Here is a 22442-nt window from a genome sequence, read left to right as displayed (position 1 = left end):
GGATGAGGGATTATGATGTGAAAGTTGTGTTCTGTTTTTAATGCTTCATTTAGCAACATGACAGCAGCCAGGAAAATGGATTGGGTTTGGACCATATGATCCAGTGACCACTGTGAGTAACCACCCATACTGTTGGGGTTCAATGATATGCAATCAAATAATTCAAAATTATAGGATCCTGCAACACCCAAACTCTGCACCGCCAATTCTAGGACCATGAAGGTCATATGTGCCCAATCACAGATACTGTTTCAAAATATATAGAGGATATTACACGAGTACCCAGGTCATACTATGGTTATGACATGAGTGCCTAAATGTTCGTATTTCTGGAGTGAGAGCAAGTGATATACAATATTTATGCACAAGCATCATTAACATTGTATGATATAGGCACAAATATAATGTTGCATCAAATGGAGAAAAATAAATCAAAATCTACTTTCAAACATATATGGCTACTCGCCATTATGGTATGTAGAACACAACATCATAGAAGTGTGACGTCATGACATTGTCCCTTACAAATTGATATTTACCCTGGGCATCGTATGATAAATGCTTACTCCAACATTTTCGCCCTACTATGTAATAAAACCTCTGTACTTGAATCTCCTATCTATATGTAATCAGACAGCAGTAAGGACATTAAAGGATGCATTAATGTCAAATACAACTAATGATGTCATGAACAATAAATGCCATCAGAGACAGTGGATGACCTCACACACAGTGCACAATACAATGAAAGTTAACTGTTTTGCAGAATAGTTACAAAACAGCAGCACATTTATAAAACCTCCAACAGCAAAGAAAGAAACATCATTTCCCTGTGAGACTGGACAAAGATTCTAATATATGTACATATCATAAACAAAATCTGCAAAACTTACTTTTCCCTGGTCGTTTGACCTCCTTCACCAAGGACATTCGTAGCTTGGAATTATGGCTGCACACAGCGGCAGCGGCGTCTCGCCGAGAATTCCCAATCTTGTTTCCATGGTCAATATTGTTCGTCAGTCTAGCGTCCACATTATTTGAATGATTGTGGTTCTCGTTTACATGATTGTTCGTTTTTTCAGGAATTGTGACTTTTTCTGGAGAACTGTCATCACTTCCAAGCACTATCTGTAGTGGCCGGTCTTCTGCACATAAAATAACAACATCAGTATTCAAACCAACAAAGCTGTTTAAACACCCACTCCAGTTGGGGTGCTATTTATGCACTGTACTCTTCAAAGCCCAGTATTCACAACAGAAACCCTGATGTGTGCTTCCTAACTATATATTAGGTCATCTCTTGTTTTCCAAGAATAACCGCATTTGCAGTTTTTGTTTTGTAAGCGAGACCTCTTCCCAGGTTTTACTTTTCGTTAGTTTACACTTTTTGTAATTTTCTTTTCCCAACTCTATATGAACATCAACATTCAAATGGTATATGAGTGTTTGAAATCATCTGGAAAATATTGTTCAAGATTAAGTTCAAAACGCAAATGTTTTCCCTGACAACTCTCAGATTTGTAGGAAGATACATGGCCACCGGGCCGATGAAGGAAGTGGGGTTGAATGACCTATTTATAGTTACTGTCATTAAACTGATTTTACTCGCGCTTCACTTATTGTTATGTAGCTTAATTAAACGAGGGAAATCCTTCCCCTCTGGTTACACACTGTCTACCAAAATCTCAGAGGCGTGTTTTCTCTTATACATCTAAAATACTAGTATATTTTTGAAAATGTTTTGTTTTTTTCTGTTGGCAACACACTCAATACTGCAACTTTATTCCATGCATTGATGTGTATTAAGTTCAGCATCATGGTTTCAATCACAAGAAAATGACATCTAGAGTTATGTCCCTTGAATGTGTGTGTTTAAAACCCATTATGAATGGAAATTGGAAACTGTTTCATCAATCACAACACACTCAAAGGTTTTTAACCCATTAATTACTACTAAATCCTCATAATACATGTGTAAAAAGGTGCAAACCATGACAGATTTCAAATATACTGAAAAAATCATAATCAGATTTGTGCCAATGATTACAATGTTGATGAAGAACTTCAGGCAATGATGCTAGCACTGTACTTGTACTTAGAGACCACTAAATTTTGATTGCTAACAGAGACACACAAATACTCAAATAGATTCCCAACCGCAAGTCATCACAGTCTAAACTAAACACAGCACGCAACAGAACAGTGCATTTGGTTTCACACCACTTCTAGCAATGTTCCATCACAGCAGGGATACCACAAAGGGCCTTCACACATTGTGCCTATGTGGGGAACTGAACCTGGGTTTTCTACATGAGCAACCACTTTAAACACTAGGATACCCCCACCACCCTACCTATGCAAGAAGTGCATACATATACTTAACATATTGCTATGTTTAATTTTAAACAAGATTCTATGATATGATATTCTTAACCAACAGGCACATTTTGTAATGACATTTGACAAGTTTAATAACATTCCACTGTGTTATCTTAACCTTCTCCATACTATGAGGCCAACATGTCTGGGCCGCTGCTTTCAGTCTCTCTGAAATCATTCATCGTGTATAATGTGTTATGTCCGCAATAGTCTTAAGTGATAGGACATAACAGTATCCATGGCAACGCTTATGGGAAACATAAACAACGTGCAGATTTACGAAAAACATGTCCAGAAACATTCCAAAAGTTCAACATTATTTCATCAGTTGACTGATCAGAGTTCTATCGATTTTTATTCTCATCTCCCTGGGAAGTATGCCATCCACACTGCTTATGAGGCAGTAGGATGTTAACTACATCTTTCTGCTTGGAACCCCTTCACTACTGGACCAATACTAGCATGTTTCAAACAAAATCTTTTCCCTGTGGAGACTCACCATGCACAATGTGGGGCAGGACTGAAGCTGAAGAGATTCTCAGTAGTCAAGCTGCTAGCCATCCATCAAACTTCTCTCAGTAACAAATATTGCTTTGCTACACGTTATTTGTGACTTTATTTCAGCATAAAAAGTGAAACATTGATAATATGCTCCATAATTACTCCAACACTTACCCAGCACATGTTCCGATGTATCCTCGGAGTCCATCTCCTCATCTTTCGGACTCTCTGGGACTGGTGATGGGGGTGGTGTAATGAGTTGCCGAACTGAGAGTTCCCGTGGCAATGGGCCTGCTTTTCTCTTCTTGGGCCCAGGTGATGGCGGTGGACTCTCGGATGACCGCTTGTTTCGTGTCTGTGTTCCAAACATGGCTTCTTCTGCTTCATCCACCATGAAAGTGTTCTGGTTCTGAAAGAACAAATGGAAAGGTTTTGTTGGCTGTGTTGTCAACACTGCATAACGCCAGTCACTGACGATCCATTCACTGACATCATTAGCTTTGGTCTACATAATAACCGCAGTCAAAAACAAACACAGAGATTTAACTAACTGATTTGTCTTGTCCCTACCACTTGCTGTATATTCTGAGTAAGCCACAACCATAGTTAACAATTTTGGAATATGATGCCATGCATCAACAATGATTTTATTTCCAGCAGTTGAAACTTACTGATTTATTGACTTTGAATGGATTTCCAAACATGTGTAATCTGACAGGCGAACTCTCCAACTCGCGAAGGGCAGGAGGTTGTTTCTTGAGATATTCCTGATAGTTTCCCATCTGGCCTACCGGCACACTGTGCAGATTGTCTGAAGAAAGGAGAACAGGCAGTTGGCAATTGCAATCATCATCATCATCATCATCATCATCATCATCATCATCACGTTTAATGATAAATCACAGGTCATCAGATCAGTGAATTTTCATTGCACTCTCAAGAAAAGAAAATCATATTCCCAAACCATCCCTCCTGGTACCCATTTACAAAGAAAGAGGAAAAGAGATGACTGAGTGACTGAAGTGAAGATGAGTGAGTGAGTTTAGTTTTATGCCACACTCAGCAATATTCCAGCTATATGGTTGCAGTCTGTAAATAATCGAGTCTGGAACAGACAATCCACTGGTCAACAACATGAGCATCGATCTGTGCAGTTGGGAACCAATGATGTAAGTCAAACAAGTCAGCGAACCTGACCAAATCCTGTTTGATGTCTCTTACGACGTGCATGAGTTAAGGAAGGCCAATATTTTAATCCAGATCTACACAGGTCTGCAAAAGTGAAGATAAAAGGAAAGCACTGTATTTAACAACATAAATGATGTGTGTTGGTGTGTGACAACTCACCTTCATCACAGAGTTTTGTGTTGGTGTAGGAAGACTGAAGAAAGTTTGTTCTCATCCGTGTCACCTGGTCAAGCAGACTTTTCCTCGGAATATCATATGGGTTCCTGAAACAAAACCTTTTTACAATCTGGAGGGCAAGGCACTCAATGGCAAATTGATGCGAGTGAGGTATTGAGTAAGGTGAGGTTTACAAAAAATGAAGTGATGTGAGCGAGGTGTGAGTTGAGTTGAGTTGAGGTGAGGTGAGGTGAGGTGAGGTGAGGTGAGGTGAGGTTTGATGTGACAAAGATGTGACATCTCTCAGGAATATTCCATGCATATCATGATGGGAGGGCACGAACAATGTCGTTCCAACATTGTACTTATTGTGAACAAATCTACCTGAAGACATCAACGACCATGCCACCCCTAGCCTTCACATACATGATAATCCAGACTGTCCACTCTCACCTATAGTACTGAGGTTTGATGCCCCGGTCGGGCACGGCGATGCTGAATGTGGTGTATTCCTGCAGGTCCTGCTTCAGCCAGGCCATGTTGCCGCCCAAGTTCTGCATCAACTGGTTGAAGTCTTTCCTTTGTAGCACTGATGTCTGACTCCTGAAACAGTAGCAGCAACATGACCCAACGTCATCTCAATGTCAGCAGTCACACTTCCCCTGGCCTTTGTTTCTGGGAAAGCTTTCCCAGCTCTCAATGTCCAAAAGCTATGTTTTACAACTCCACCCAGGAGAAAGTTTGTTTGTTCGGCTTAATGTTGCTTTCAACAATAGTTCAGTTATAATTTGTCACATCAGCTTAATTTTGGAGGCTATCTCAAAATCTATATCAAGCTGACAACCAAGGGTCATGCAAAAACACAACTGGTGGATCCTCTTAACATTAAGGGGACAAGTCAAAGATAAAGAAAATATGATCTGTTTTAATATTCAAATTGTGAGCAAAATATTTTTTTCCAAGCTATTTGTCACGAAAAAGTTTGTAATCCTACATATAATCATTTGCGCTTGACAAAATATTCAGTTTCCTTTCTTACTTCAATACAATTAATAACAATAATGAGTGCTTTTGTACTGGGCTCAACTCCAGAGGGCATGCTCATAGTGAACAGGTGAAAGTGATTTCAGCTGAAAATCAGCTAGGGCTATGAGGGCCAGGATCTACTGATTTGCATTTAAATCGAATTCGCAGATTCGCAGAAAATTGTCATCCCTGGTTAATATGGTTTGGATATTTGTTTTGTGAACATTTTCTGTGGTAAGCACATCACCTGGAGCTGACTTTGATTCCATCATTGTGCTGTGGCTTCTGCCCCACTGACGCAATCAGTCTGTCCATTTCTATCTTGGCCTGTTTGTAGATGAGACATCACACATTAACAACACTGTGCATGTTCATATAATCAGCCAAAACTGAAACCAGTCAATGGATTCGGGTCAATCTGACATTCATTCTCAGCTCCCCCCCTAGGATGTATACAACCCAATGCTTGGTTTCAGGACTCGGCAATATTCCAGTTAAATGGTAGTGGTCTATAAATATTGTAGTCTGGACAAGACAATCACGTGATCAACAGCATGAACATCAATCTACACAACTGAGATACGATGACATGTGTCAACTATGTCTGCAAGTCTGACAACCTGATTATGTTAGTCGCCTCTGATGACAATCATGGGTTGCTGAAGACAAATTCTAACTCTGATCTTCACAGGTCAGAGCAGGTGAAGTTTTTTCCAAAAATTCTGTTGAGTATTTCTAGCTTTTAGGCTGTTTACAAGGTCTCTGTGTGACAATGTAATTGCAAAGTTTTACTTGTCAGAAAGTTACAAGTTGTGTGAGATGTACCTGGTTTTTAAGTTTCTTGAGGTAGGTGATGACACTGTAGCTGAGGCAGTTGTCCATGTTGTCAGGGACGAGGTTCGCTGCACCCATCCTGGCCATAGCCCGACGCAATGGCTACAGAGGAGAACACAAATCATTAAACTCTAGGACAGTTACACTATCATTGAGCCAGGACAGACTTGAAACAAGACAGACAGTAAAACAAACACATAACTAACACAGTAAAACAACCAGACAGTCAAACACTTGCTTAACTTAAATAAAGTAAAACAAAAATAAACTAACCATGATACAGTTCAATGAAAAGCGACAGTTAAGCATGAGTGAATAAACCACACTCAGCCGTGACAGGGTAAAACAGAAATAGTCATGACAAAGGTAAAAAAACACACAGCCATGTTAAAGCTAAACAGAAATAGTCATGACAAAGCTAAACAGACACGAACCCATGATAAAGTTTAACAGAAATAGCCATAACAAAGTTAGAACAATACAGAGCAATGACACTCACCCCTGCATAGTAACCAGGCATTGTCTTGAGGTAGTTCTCAAACTGTTGCCTCCATTTGGGTGTTGGTTTTAATTTGTGGACTTTGAACAGCTCCTCTGGTGACAAAAACACATACACAACTACAGAGGCATGAAACAGACTGATTTATCAAACATTAAGAGCATAGGCGCAGAACAAATATCTGAAATAATAAAGTGTAAACATATCTGGAAAGAACAATTTTGTAAATGTTCAGAATACAAACACAAAATGTTTACCACTAAAACACTGATTCAACAGCAATGGTGAGGGAGTTAAGTTTTATGCCTCACTCAGCAATTTTCCAGCTGTGTAAATAATCAAGTCTGGACAAACCAGTGATCTACAATGACTTGTCAATCAAGTCAGCAAGCCTGACCACCCAATACCATTAGTCACTGCATTTGACAATTTGACAAGCATGGGTTACTAAGGATCCATTCTAACCTGGTGCTGCATTTCCTGAACACCATCAAAAGTGCAAGAATAGTTCAGATTCATTTGTCATGGACCCATGATTCAAACCCACAAACTATGTTATCACTGAAAACAGGATATCCTGTTCTGTGCACTAGGATCTAAAATGACCATGCCCATGTCAAGCCGTGAGATTGAGAATGCCAACAATAAACAGTCTGATGGAGCACAAAATTAGGTTTTGAATCAATTCAGTTGGTAAAATTTATCACATTTTTTGTTAAATGTTGTGCATTATGTTATAATTCTAGTCAACTCACTGAAAATATTGCCATTTGAAAATTTACCGCACCATGGCAGGCAAATGAAAAGCTATTTCAATCAGGGCATAAGAATTAAGAGATATATAGAAACAAGTCTCCTGCAAAATAATGTCAAGATAAACTGCCACCAAGCAGCTGTAGTTGAGAACTGACCCAGTAGAGGCAGCAAGATGGGGTAGTTGTATGGCATTACGAACAGGTTGACACAGCTCAGGACACTACTGGCCTTCAGGTAGCCGAACGGATGACAGATATCGCTGTACTTAGCACTGTTAGCGATAAACACCTGCAACAAACAATAAACAATTAACTGATATTATTTCCAAGTAATTCATAAATACTCGTTTAGGACTTGGCCCAATTGAATATGAGCTACTTTAGCAGAGATTTCTAGTAAGAAAGTCTCATAAGCTGATGGAGTTCGGTTTTATATCGCTTGTAGCAATATTCCAGCAATGTTCCATCAATAGTATATCAATATCAGACAGGGGATCCAAGCAATGGTCTTCACACATTGTACTCGTTTGGGGAAATGAACCTAGGTCTTTGGCGCGAAGAGAGAACGCTTCAGCCATAAGGCTATTCGGAGAGAACGATCAGGTTGACTAACTGGGGAGAATGATTGAGTTGACTGACCTGCCAGCAGGAGTTTGGCTGCCGTCTCTCCAGGATGTACTGAGTGAGTGGTGATGGTTCTAGCTCATACTTATCAAAGGGGAGGTTCTCAATCACCATGGGGTCACATGGCGAACAGGAGAAGCGCAACACGGGATGGGCTGAACGGGGAGGCTGTGGAAACAAAACATACACAATCATACATAGTGACAAATACAACTGACCTGAATATATATGTGTTACGGACAGTAGCAAAATATGTTTATTTGCATGAAACAGATTCACCTTACATGTGCATTGAAGAGTCAGATAAGAATTTTATTCAGGTGATGCAATATTTTGTTACACAATCTTGTATTGTAGCCAAGTAGGTCCTAAGAAATTGTTCATCCAGAAAGTTTGTCTTTATCTTCAATATTTCCATATAACTTTTAACTAACTAGTGTTCCCCCTAGGGTTCAGGAAGGGCAGGGTAAATTCATGGAAAAGGGCACTTCATGATCTAAAAGGGCATGTTGGTGAGAATTATTGAAAAAATAACAGAATGTATATGAGTTCCAATAGTCTTATAATTCCAATTCTAAAGTTCATTTTTACTCTCCTCTCAGTTTGTATTTTTAGATTAGAATTTGAAGAAAAAACACATTTCAAGACATTAATCTGTTATCACATTTGTTTACAATCTTACAAAACACACAAAAAACAATTTTCTTTTCTTCCTTGCCAAATGAACGACTGCAATTGAGGCGAAAAGGGCAGGGCGCATAATAAAAAGGGTAGGGCGCAAAAATCAAAGAGCAGGGCGCTGCGCCCTCCTTAATGTGCCTTGGGAGAACACTAATTAACTTTTTTACATACTTGTTACCAGATCGTGTATTTAATCATTAACACGCTAAGTTCAACATGTATGACAGCTGCAGTGAGAATGCTAAGCTGTTGAGGAATCGTAGTCCTCAGAGCTACCAGTCATCCATAACAACCATCATTGGATTTTTAACTGTCTTCAGCACAAATTCGTAACCTTGGATTCAGTGTTTGCAATACTTTAGTTTACCAGCTGGCCATGAGGGCCTGCTGCTACCTTCAGGCTATAAAAATCTACAGGTCCTAAATGAAATCTACAGGCCTAAAAGCAAAATAGACTGTGTACACAGTTTCACACTGTTCAAGATCAAGCGAAGCCTATGGCACACAGATGAGTTGTATTTGTTAGACTAGTTGATGACAATCCTACGCCAAAGTGTTGAAATACCAGGGAGTGAAACTGTTATCGTAACATGATGGATCGAGGTTGTTTCCCGAAGGTAATAAAGAAAAAAAGGAACACATTCCAGCTGAAAAATAATAGACAGATAGTTTACTGAAGGCCATGACGGTCTGCACATATCTGAAACTGTCAGCCCGACACAATAATCACCGATGCTGGGCCTCCAGGTTGGCGGTTATTTCAAACACTGCTTGAGTTAGTAGACACACAAGAACTTAAAAACTGGTCTTATCTATAATCAAGGATCATAGAGATTATCAATCATCATATTTACGGCTCTTCTAGGGGCTTCTCAAAGTCCAATCAATATAAGTAGTTGTTTAGACAAATGTTGGACCAACCATCAGAGGTAAATAACTCTGCTACATCACTGACCTGGGGATAAGTTGCTTTATGATGGAGATTGACTAACACCCACTATTATTGCAAGGAACTTTCATTATGTATCAGTTTCCTGCAAAATCATACCTTTTAGAGCAATTACTTCCTGTTTAGGTCAAACCATAAATGAATTTGGGCATTTTTAGAGTAAAATGTCCAAGTTTCTAGACTTTTCAAGCCAGTGTGAACCCTGATAAATAAAAACAAGCTGCCAACTCACCAACTGTGGACTACTGACATCTGGCCAGTATGCCTCAGGAATCGGCCAGTGACCAACAGAGTATCCCTTCTGTGCTGATCGTGGGACATAGATGAGTTTGCGGCAATTGTGCCATGCGGCATTCATCTGAGACTGCTGCAAGTTCACCTGTTTCTTATCTTCATTTCCATTCTCACGGTCAGAGATAATCTTGTTAGCATCCTGGTTCTCAGTCAGTGCAGGACCTGGAAGACAATCACATGGTTCTGGTACCAAAGACAATCAAACTGACCATCAATACTCTCTGGTTTTATTGGTTGAAGGAAGTCATATCCTTTGTTTGAGAGAACAGTCCATTTTAAGCAATGTTTAACACGTCGGACTGTTGATACCTGTAATTTGTGGTGTTCCAAGGATCAAAACTAATCGAAATTAGATCAAAAGGACATATTTTTTTTATTAATCATTGTTTTAGTATAAGACACCTGAATGAAGTAAACTAACCATTAAATTTGATGAATATTCACATAAATACAGCGTAAAGCTATGCACATTGTATTCATAGTTTCATATTCGTTATAATCAACAAATGTTCAACACCAGTCTTCCGGTAATAGTGGGTTTGGTTTCCGAATCCCAACACTACCCATAATCGCCATGGAGAAAATTGGACTTGTGTCTTCCAGGTTTGGGAAGTCTACTATCATAGAGCAAACTGTCACAGATCACGTCATAATGGCACAGATAACACTGTACTAAGAATGAGTCACATACAGCAAGCATAACAAGCTAAAAGTCTAAAACAAGCTAAAACAGAAGCAATGCTTGAGCAAAAAAGTTAAAATTCACTGTAGATCCATAATTCTGTAAGTTTGTTTACCAATCATGGAAGAACAAATTCACTGAGCAATTATGGACTGCAGTTTGAAAATCCGAGATCCCATAACAGAAAAGACACCCTACTATAGTGAAAGTAAGGCCATGGACAATAACTACATTGAATTGACATTTGTCTGCTTTATTACACAGAAGAACAATTTATTTGAACACGATACCTTTTAGAGTTCCATTTAGCTCTGAGGTGCCGTCTGCTTTAACACCTGAAATGAATTTACATTTCAATGAGATGTACATGCTGTATCTGAGGAAAGGGGGCCTCAAGCTTATCTGTTGAATTGAAGAGACACTAAAACTAGCAACACAACAACTTGAACAAGACCTAATTGTCTTCCATGCTGATTTAAACACTGTCCAACTCTCGCTTACTAATCCTTTCTTCATTACCTATACTGCCATCATCAATCCTGACCTGAAATCCCCATGAAAGCAGATATTTTTAATGTAAAGATTCTGAAGTCTTTGAAAGTCATTTAGGAGTGACACACATAACGCAGTGTCGGAAAGCTTGCCTGTCTCAACGTCAAAGACAGGTGAATTTTGTGAAGGACAGGTTAAAAAGAATCTAGTCCATTATGTCGGGTCAGTTTTAGCAAACCAATGACACAACTGGCAAGGATGCAGATTCAGACTATGACTTTGATGACTTGTGTAAAGACTAGTCCGTAATGTTGTAACCAGATGATTTCACTAGCAGAGATTTAACAGTCCAAACTGTGTGTGTGCATATTAAATGATAGCTTAATATAAAACAAACCAGTTTTAAGTCTTGAAATGGTGTTTTATTTCTATTTGGAGGACAGGCAAGATTTTGGAAGGATTGGTAAAAATTCTGACCAGCCAGTCCTGTGGACACGCTTGAGTTTCTACATATTTCACAGTTTCATCGAAAAAAAGTAGTTGAATAGACTGGTTCAAATGAACAGCTCATGGCAACTAGACCAATGTCATACATCAATAAACAAAGTTTCTTCGAAAAGAGTGCTGAATTTGATCTCTCAAAGCACAGGACATTGCAACAGTATTTATATGCTGCAGGTGTGAAGGTGTGACCTACCTTCATTGATTAAAGGTGGAGGATCATTTCCAATTTTTTCGAAGTTTATCACCACTCCGCTTTGAACTTTCTGCACCAGAGATTCTAAAGCTCCATTCAGCATCTTTTGAGTGAAGACAGCATACGACCGGCCTAAAACATGTCAACACAGACATATTGACAGCCTCTTGTTAAATAGCACACCAGTGGAACATGATCAAGTCTGAACCTTTCAGCCATATTGTGGTGAGAACATATTTAACACTGACATAGAATATATGGATATAATATGGACCTGTCGTCATGGGACAGTGAAAAAACTACAATATCACAATTAAAATTAAAACTAGAGTGGAAATTTAAAAGTAAAAGTACTATTTGGATAATGCAATATAAAAACAAGTTACATATTGCCAGCAACTGAAGGTAGATCACCATAGGGACTTGCAGTACCTTTGTTTCCTGCATGGACCCTTGTTGGATTTACACCATCCCCTTTTGCTGCTGGCTATTGGAAGAAATGTCAATAACAAGAATACTCCGTTTAAAAATTCTGGAAAGTTTAAACTGACTTTGATAGTTTTAGGACTTGGGCAACAATTGAGCGAGGTAAGTTTTGAATAACACAATAAAACCAGAACTGGGCTTCACACTTAGTACCCATGTAGGGAATTCAAACCCAGGTCTCTGGCATGAGACAATGGTTTAACCACTGGGCTACCTCACCGTGCCAACTTCCCAAAAGTGAAGTGATTAATACTACAGCTCACCTCCGGTTACATCACACATGGCATCTATTGGGTGGGATTCAGCAGGCAGGATAAACGGGAATGCATTCTCTGGTGGCACACTACCAGGCATTCTCAGAACAATGCTGAATATTCTTTGGTCCCACCGAAATGGTTCCTTTGTCAACTCTGTGCCAGGGACATTGTTATTCATAGGTAGATTCAACTGGAACACAAAACACAATCTTGTCTTAGAACTGAAGCATCACTTTATCACAAAGATAGTTCTGTTCTTATCTAAAGCATTATTGAATGACAATATAGTCAAGTCCTAAAAAGACACATTCTCTTCCCACAGTGGTTACTTGTCATATCTTCCTATGTAACCTCTGTTCTAATACGACCCTTTCATGGTGTGAGTGTTCAAGACTCGTGATTGGGGGCAAACAGATTTAGTAGTGCAATCAGCGACCTTGTTTCAAAAGTGATCGTTCGCAAGATCTCAGTAATATCTGGATGCATCGTGAAAACTAGAACCTCTTCCCGAGCGAGATACTTAAATGTTTCTTCTAGACAGAACTCAGTCATGTCATATTTGTTTCTCCACATTGCTTGCATTTGTCAAGTTAAATCTAGGTCGATGTAACACGTGTTTTGATTGGACTGAAAAAAAGGGAGATAAATCTGCTGCCATTTTTTGCTGCTAGGGGATTTTATGAGAACCGCGAAATATGGACGTATTAGAACAGAGGTTCATAGGAAGATATGACAAGTAACTTCTGTGGGAAGAGAATGAAAAGGACACTGCTCTGGTATGCTAACACACAACCAATAAGACATTGAGTCACATGATCCTGTTGGTTGTCTCTCAAACCCAGCAAAGGTTGCTGGGGGCCTGGGCCCTGTCCCTCAAAGCGATCATAGCATTAAGATGATAGTAACTCTGATGCTTTAACATAGACATATGTCTGTTGTAGTACTACAACCTCTTCGAGGTCCTGCACTTTGATTTTTGAAACTCCCTAAGCACTAACATATCCCTAAGTTAATGTTAATGCATGGCACTTACGACTATCTTAGCACTAGAGTTTCGGAAATCTAAGCCCGCGGCCAGCTTGCACAGAACAATCTTAGTTACAATCAATTTTAGGCCCCTACACTCAACTTTACAATCACCATAGAATTGCCCTAATCCACTTGCACAAAGATGATCTTAAGACAGCACGGATTTAAGATCACGATCTTAACTGAGCAAGTGAGTGGGTGAGAGTTGAGTTTTATGCTGCACTCAGCAATATTCCAGCTATATGTCGGCAGTCTGTAAATAGCGAGTCTGGACAAGACAATCCAGTGATCGACAACATGAGCATCGATGTGCGCAATTGGGAACCAATGACATGTGTCAACCAAGTCAGCAAACCTGACCAACTGATCCCGTTAGTCGCTTCTTATGACAAGCATATTCTATCCCAGGACCTTCATGGGTCTCGTGATCTTAACTAAGACTACCTTTGCAGAATTTTCATGAAATCAAAACAAAAAAAACCTCCAAAACAAAACAAAACAAAACAAAAAAACAAAAAACAAAACAATACCCCCAAACCCACAAATCTCTGAAGGAAATAATATCATATATAATCAGTCGTACCTCGTGGGATATTCTCCAATTTTTCTACATTCTAGTTTGATTTATGAAATAAGAATTTGATTTTGCAACCACAGCAATATCAGTTTTTTTAAAAATACTGAAATACAAACAAATACATTAACAAACTTGGGTCTGAGTTAATGACCTAATAATCATGTAAATTAAAAGATAACATGGAAATCAAATTTCCTTATGATATAACACCTAAACGTTCCATGATTTATCAATAGCTGTCAATGAAACATAGTTTGGCATCTGGTCGGTGTTATTTGGAGTAAAATCCCAAATATATCCAACAAGCATTAAATTTGTAAAGATATGAAAGGGTGACATGACTGTGGGAGTGCTGAGGAAAAAGTATGACAGGGAAATATGAAAACGATATTATTCTGTGTCTGTTGTATGTGTTGTTAAATACTTATCAACAGTATGTTAATTACTTTACTCTAGTTTGTTGATAATTATTTCATCTTCTTCTTGAAAAAACTTTTTACACAAATTTCACATACCTCAGCAGTGTATTTTTCCTGTTTGAAGAATACTTGTATAATATTAAAATGCATATATTAAAACTCTTGTCTCAGATTTAATTTTAGATTTTAGAATTAGAAAAAAAACCAACATATTTGTACGTTATCCAACTGTAGACTATTTCAATAATACACTAAGACAAAATCATTGACTGAAAAGAAATATATGTGGAGATCTGCGACGTCACAATAGAACATGCATTGTATTTGGGCATGGCAAATACCACTCCCATCTTGCGTAAAAAGTAAGATTAGCTGCCCTTGAGTTATTGAAAAGGTCATGGCCACTACTAATCACATACAGAAACCTTTCGTTACTATCCTTTCCTTAAGTATCACAAAGGTTTGGTGTTAATACTTTTTCCAACACTGAAACGGGTGAGAATTGTACCTTATGATATTGACTGCATAATGATTTTGTTCACTACCACAAATAACGATATTTCTGACGTTAAATCGATGCTGCATTCTCCGTGTTGTTGAAGTGTCGAGGCGAATCATACAGTTGTATGCAATACAAAAGCAATCCCCAAACATAAAGCTAATTACTTGTGAGAAACTGACACCAACTTGAATCCCATTTTGCTACTGACTACTATGATCTTAGCTCCTTACAACAGATTCTGACCAACTGTAAGTTTTGATTGTAACTTACAATGATCTTAGCCTACAATCGCTTTGTGCAAGTGGATGGTGATTGTAGCTGAAGCCTAAGATCGTGATCTTAAGGATTTACATTAATTGTAGCGGTAAGATCGTCTTGTGCAAGTGGGCCCAGATCTATACTTGTGTCACAACATACCAAATTATCTCCCCTGTGACTGAGAATTAATGTTACTCTCAAATATTTATGACCCAGTAGAACATGTTCACGGACATAACAGAAACGTTGAGCCACTAAAGGACTTTACCTCAGCTTGCACGCCATTCATGGTTGTGAGGTAGCCACCATCAGTAATCACGATTATCACAGCTGGCTCCAGGAAGAATGGACTCCGCCCCTACAACACAAAATGTTCTCCATCACACACTTGTACCATTCACATAACAAATTAAAATATAACAAGATGAAAGATTGAAGTGAAAGTGGGCAGGGATTTCTTTAAAGACTTAATGCACTGCATAAAATCTAGCTGTGTAGTCAGTGTAATATGTCAACCAGTTAAAAGAACTGTCTAAAAACTACCCTAAAGAGCTTCAGCAAGTTTCTGCTCTGATGAAAGACAGTATCTTAGGGGTTGAAAATTATTTTGAAAAGCTACTTGCCATAGGGCAAGTGACTTTAAGAAAGTAACTTGTCCTGACTAATTTTTCACTTGCTCTTATTTATGACACAATGAGTAATGTTAATGTTTAATGGATTATTTATCGAAATAGCAATGTCTTGATGCCAGAGCTGTTCAAAGTTAAGAAGATAAATCAGCTGACATATTCATGCTGACTTTAGATTTTGTGTTGATTTATTTCGCACAATTTGACTTGCACCTTGTGCAAGTTACACTCTTAACAAGAATGCACTTTGTAATATTGTGTTGCACCAGTGCAAGTAATAAATCACTAAATCAAACCTTGATTCAACATAAGATTTGCCACAATCAACATGCAATTGGGTGACCTTTGTGCATCTACCCTTCAGGAAGGGTGCATCTACCCTGTGACATGAAGTAGGTTACATACCTGTCCATATGTATCAATCCCTGACTGCATTCGGTTGATGTTGAGCAAGTCAAAAGCATTCTTCAGGGCTGGACCAAGAGTGGACAAGTCTCCAGCCTTCAGATTCTTCAACTCTGATATGAAAGTAGCATGGCTCTCCTTCCACCCTGCCTGCAAAACAGTAAGCCAAACTCACTTCAGACAGAGTGTACCACATATCATAAACAATGAATGCCAGAGTTTGTTTGTTTGTTTGCTTGCTTGTTTGCAGTATTCCAGCTATATGGTGGCGATCTGGGCCAGAAATCCATGTCAACCAAGTCAGCAAGCCTGACCACCTAATTCTGGTAGCCACAACTTACGATAAATATCGGTTGCTGAAGACAAATTCTGCATGACATTCTTCAGATATATGTTTGGGTTTTACAAAATGTTTGCTTTTTGATTAACGCTGAACTGATGAATCTGGACCACGTAATCCAGTGACTCACATCATATGTGCAACTGGAATGTGATAACACGTGTCAACCTTGTCATCTGAACTTGTTAGTCATTTCATATGATAGTATGAGTCTGCTGAAGACCAATCCTAACCTAGGATCTTCACAGGATGATTCACAAACAGAAAAGTCTCAGTAAACTTAATCCCAGTATTATTCATTACACTGGCATACTGTCTAACAAAGGCATCAGGTAATCTTTGAGTGATCTATGGCTGTCCAATTAAATGCTCGACGGCCAAACAGATTTAATCAATCAGAAAATGGTTACACTTCAGGGTACGGCAGGACTTACAAAATTCATCTCTTCATCAGTCACTGACACTACTCTCTCTCAACAAATGATAATATGCATTAAACACTGATATTTGGCCTGGAGTATTTTATAGCTGGCCCTATGCACCAATACATTTCCCACGGGTATATACTTGGCCATGTCATTGACTACGCGATATATTTCGAATATAGTGGTAGCTAGATGTCTGCATAGTTCATGATCAGTCAAACCATAACTTCCACAGATCAGACTACCCATTTATCTAACACTAAATGTGACTGGTCTAGAAGATGCTTTCAGCCAATGAATAATGTTGTTCTTTTCTGCTTTTCTGATTCAGATGGCAGTGACACTTAGCAAATGAGTGAGTGAGTTTAGTTTTACGCCTCACTCAGCAATATTCCAGCGGTCTGTAAATAATCGAGTCTGGACCAGACAATCCAGTGACCTACAACATGAGCATTGATCGGCGCAATTGGGAACCAATGATATGTGTCAACCAAGTCAGTGAGTCTGACCACCTGATCCCATTAGTCGCCTCTTACGACAAGCATAGTCGCCTTTTACCGCAAGCAAGGGTTGCTGAAGGCTTATTCTACCCCGGGACCTTCACGGGTCGACACTTAATGAATCAACAGTGACCAATAAGTTATGATTTTAATAAATTTGCTTTTGCACATGTTTAAGTTTACCTCACTAAAAGAAATTCATTAATTACCATAGTTTAACACAACAATTTCTTATTTTAAATACAAGGCTAGTTACATGTTAACAGGGTTGGCAACATTTTTAGTTATCAGTCCCGTGGGCTTCCTGGCTTTCTTTAGGAGCTTCATGCACTGCTATCAGCCGATATTTCCTCAAGATGACATCCTGGAATACTGATGTAAAAAAAATCCTATTTTCAGCGATTGTATGCACGCTTTCGCGAATAATGGCATCCTGCATGTGTATCACATAGAGAATCGTAAGGAAAATAGCATTCGAAATCACACAATTTTTCAAGGTAAACATTCAAAAGGTATGTACGAATGCTCATTTGCACAATTTGCTAAGCTTTCTGATCGGTCAAATTCAAAATATTATCTGACGCAACCTTGTACTGGGGTTTGTCAGACTCAGATTTTGAATAATACTGAGCCCTAGTTTACTTAGCCTGCAAAGAGAGGCACTTATTTCAGTATCATTATCTGAAGGTATGTTTGCAAATATTAGTTAACGGCTGTGTATTGTATTGCTGTTTTAGATTAAGATACCTGTATCAAAATACAAACTATGACATACTGGATACTAAAGAATTTCAAAAATATTTTTAATAACATTCACTTTCTTACGATTAGTCAGGAAATCCTTTGAAACTTCCTGTTAAAAAGACCTTAAGGGACACATGCAACCAAAGGTCAAACATAATTAAAATACAATTATCACTTATTCATGACATATAATATACACTGCTGCTTGTAAAAAAAACCAAATAAACAAAATTATAAGCGTACAATCGCGATTCAAAAGTGCAATATTTTGTATTTGGGCTTGCTTCCCTCGAAACGAAACCCTCAGGAGACTGAACCCAGTCATAGCGGGTGGGGGTGCAGTCAAGTGTAATGATGGCTTCCGATTGGCTGGTTCATTTGCTGATACGCTGAGGGCTCATTGTGTGTACAGAAAGATGATCTGTTTGGTGGGCTTTTTAGAAATACGGCGAGACACAAGAAAGTAAGATTCTTTGTGGATAACAACTTCTTTTATTGTACTTCTTTTATTCATATACCGTTGTCAAACAAAATCATATACACTAGAAGAAGTTGTTATCCTTAAACAATGTATATAGAGACATTGGGTTTTATAAATACATGTTCTATGAATTTGTGTATGATCCAGACAAAAATCATCCCTGTAGAGATGGTGAACCACTGTGTGGCTGGAATCTGTCATTCGTCCAAGTACAAAGCAGTACTTGAAAGTGACAAGTGTTTGCTCCAGTTTCCGTCAGATCCAGTCATCGGAGAAAAATGAATGTAGTTTGTTTGCAACCCACAGACATAAAAATTTGTCATTTGTACCAGTATCACACCTGCCTAATTACATAATGTGGCAGGGACGGGACTGGTGCACATGTCATAAATCAATTTATTTTGTTTATGTTGTACAGCCTGATAGGTGTTAAGTTCAAATTGCATGTGGTCAATGATTGAAGCTGTGTATTGCTTATTGCCTTTAGCAGACAAGCAGGCAGACATATAGGTGTCCATAAATCAGACACTGAGCTTTGTCTGTGACAACGACAATCAACAAGTTTTTCTTATGTAATGAGTAAATTATTTACTTGTTTGTGTACACAACCAAGATTAGACTACTGCTCACAACCTCTTACTCATGCATACTGTTTGAAACTCTGCGAACCTGTTCACTGCACATGCATCATGACCGCATTGCAGCACAACTGTTGAAACCACTTTTCATCACATTTTTTTAAACTTTAAAGGTTGAATTGGCATTTTTGATGATTTGTTTCGGTAAGTGCATAGTGAAACGTAACAGAATCTGCAAAGATGTGTTTTACGTTGCATGTGACCTTTAACTGTGATACCTATGAACAGAAGGAGTGGTGTACCATGCAGAGAATATGCTGTATGTCATATACAGACTTCATACACTGTTAAAATGCATTATCTGTAATCTGTACATACAGCTATATAGTACTCTGAATGTTGTGATACAGTCATACTACAACTGCAAGAAAAACGTAAGACAGAGAATCTTTCAGCGATCAATTTCCTCAAAGAATTATTCATTATATTGACAATGCTAAATCCATGGATGTTTAATCAAAGACACCTTGACTAATAACAAGGACACCATTAATGACAAAAAAGACATCTTGCCTGATAACATGGGCAAAACAAAAACAACCATGACTGATAGCTAAGATGTCTTGACCACTCACAACACCATACCACCTAACAAAGATACCATGATCAATAACAAAGACACCATAACCAATAACAGACACCAAGACTTCTAGCAAGGACACCATGACCAATAACACGGAAATGATAACCACATACAAAGGACACGATGACCTCTAAAAAGGACACCATAACAACTAACAACAGACACCATAACCGCTAACAAGGACATCATAACCGCTAACAATGATGCCATGACACCAAGACCACTAACATGGATGCCATGACACCAAGACCACTAACATGGATGCCATGACACCAAAACCACTCACAGGGATGCCATGACACCAAAACCACTAACAGGGATGCCATGACACCAGGACCACTTACAAGGATGCCATGACACGAGGACCACTAACAAGGATGAAATGATGCCAAGACCACTAACAAGGTTGCCATGACACCAAGACCACTACCAAGGTTGTCATGACACAGGACCACTAACAAGGACAAAATGACACCAGGACCACTAACAAGGGTGTCATGACACCAGGACAACTAACACGGATGCCATGACACCAGGACCAATAACAATGGTGCCATGACACCATCACAACTTACAAGGATGCCATGACACCAGGACCAATAACAATGGTGCCATGACACCATCACAACTTACAAGGATGCCATGACACCAGGACCAATAACAATGGTGCCATGACACCATCACAACTTACAAGGATGCCATGACCACTGATGTGATGAATCATCAGGTAAATGTATAAAATGTTGTTTATCATGATTTTTCACAAAAATAATATTTTGATTACTCTCAGTTATAAAGGAAAGGATGATATTATTGTTTCTTCCTTTGCTCTACTTACAACCTAGAAGCCATTATCCCTACACAGAAATCTAAAATGAATGCATGATGTTAAAACTTGCATTCATGTCAACATGAACTGCTATTTCAAATTCTAGTGCCACTTAGAACTATTTTCCAGTAGCGTTTTGTGGCACATTGTCAAATGCTTCCTGTCTTTCATGCACCTTGATGATTTCCACATCTGCTTTGAACAAACAGGTGTAATCTTACATCACTGGATTAATGGTTGACGTCTCTCTGATTGCCCTTTTGACAACTTGGGACCATTGTAATTAACATCCCCTGGGAGTCACAATATAGATAACACAGGACAATTTGTGAATCTGAATGTAAGAATGGTGGGAAACTGGCGTGATATTTTCTTAATCTCTGTATAACCACTCACATAGGGAATTTGTTGGATGAACCCCAATTTGTTCAGACACATGTGCATAACATGGTTATTTACTATATCCTTAGTTTGAGCTGCATTCTTCATTTTGACAAATTCTAATCTTTGAACAGATTTTGTGCTACAAAATTTGTTATTTCTTAAATATAACTTTTCTTTATAATTGAACATCTTGACACAAAATAAGAATGATTACATGATGCCATTTAGAAAGTGGTCAAATGCAACATAAGTCATATCTGGAATTTCACTTTCTCAGTAAAGTACAAATTCTAGTACTTTTTTTGGGTCCCATCCCAGATTTGAACCCCACAAAATAAGCACATTGTTTATTGTGTATATACCATTAATTTACTTTTGAAATTGGTACAGTGTGATATGTCTGTGATATAACTACAGCAGAAATGTTGATGCAATTTTTTAATTCATTCCTTAATATCATTCCGTCATTTTCACACTATTGCCTTCATGGTGACACGGATGATTTGAATATGCTAATTAGACCTTGTTGCTTAGCATACCCACAATGCATCGCGTCAGAGGAGCAGGAAAATGGCGGGTGTACAGCTGGAGAATTTACCTCTGCAGTTTGTGCCTGCATTTAGCTTCTAATGGGGAATGGGGTAAAAGAGACGTGGCTTTGACCACTGGCCCAATACAGATGTAATCGACCATAACAATTTCAAGGGGAATGTACGGCCTGACACTTGGATTTTACCTTAACATTAGCAGGAGGATCTTCAAATGTCAGTAGCATGTATCGGTCCCATCGGCTATTCGGATCGCGGGATCTTATCTGAATAAAGAGAAAGAAAACATTGATTTAGCGAGGATGTCACCACATAAGGTCACTCCTTGAAACATCCGATTACCGCGATTTAAGCTGATTTAGTCAGCTTTACCTTCATAAATGTCTCAACTGCTGCTTTAGCGACATCGATAAGGGCTGTTCCCATGTACGTGCGTTGATTCATCGACGCACTAGTGTCAAGTAGAAATAATATGATCGTCATATTTGTTTGATATCGGGGAATGAGGCCTATATCTTCACCAGCCGCATGAAACGGCGGATTTTGTCGGAACCCCCAACAATCCCCCTTCCCTCGAACAATGGCGCACCTCGACTAGCTGCTTTCGACAGCTCGAGCACGCCACGAACACTAACCACGTGACTTGAACGC

At 38.8% G+C, this 22442-nt stretch overlaps 1 protein-coding gene across 1 annotated transcript in view; it reads right to left on the bottom strand.

Annotated features, from left to right (window-relative positions):
• LOC137281873 (integrator complex subunit 6-like) overlaps nt 1–22400 on the bottom strand; it is a 29368-nt gene extending 6968 nt beyond the window's left edge. Inside the window, exons 1-18 of the mRNA XM_067813548.1 lie at nt 22164–22400; nt 21980–22057; nt 16320–16469; nt 15554–15643; nt 12507–12690; nt 11758–11889; nt 10859–10903; nt 9825–10048; nt 7978–8130; nt 7495–7627; nt 6584–6678; nt 6076–6186; nt 5498–5577; nt 4678–4827; nt 4228–4331; nt 3552–3691; nt 3055–3289; nt 894–1145 (exon numbers count right to left, since the gene is read on the bottom strand). Coding sequence (XP_067669649.1) covers nt 894–1145; nt 3055–3289; nt 3552–3691; nt 4228–4331; nt 4678–4827; nt 5498–5577; nt 6076–6186; nt 6584–6678; nt 7495–7627; nt 7978–8130; nt 9825–10048; nt 10859–10903; nt 11758–11889; nt 12507–12690; nt 15554–15643; nt 16320–16469; nt 21980–22057; nt 22164–22274 — 2467 coding nt within the window. The 5' untranslated portion in view covers nt 22275–22400. The remainder of the gene's footprint in view (nt 1–893; nt 1146–3054; nt 3290–3551; nt 3692–4227; nt 4332–4677; nt 4828–5497; nt 5578–6075; nt 6187–6583; nt 6679–7494; nt 7628–7977; nt 8131–9824; nt 10049–10858; nt 10904–11757; nt 11890–12506; nt 12691–15553; nt 15644–16319; nt 16470–21979; nt 22058–22163) is intronic.
• Between the last annotated feature and the right edge of the window lie 42 nt (nt 22401–22442).

This window comes from Haliotis asinina, chromosome 4 (genome assembly GCF_037392515.1).
Source record: "Haliotis asinina isolate JCU_RB_2024 chromosome 4, JCU_Hal_asi_v2, whole genome shotgun sequence".
NCBI classification, from domain to species: Eukaryota; Metazoa; Mollusca; class Gastropoda; order Lepetellida; family Haliotidae; genus Haliotis; species Haliotis asinina.
The sequence above is the reverse complement of the archived record's forward strand: the minus strand, read 5'-3'. Positions and strand labels throughout refer to the sequence as shown.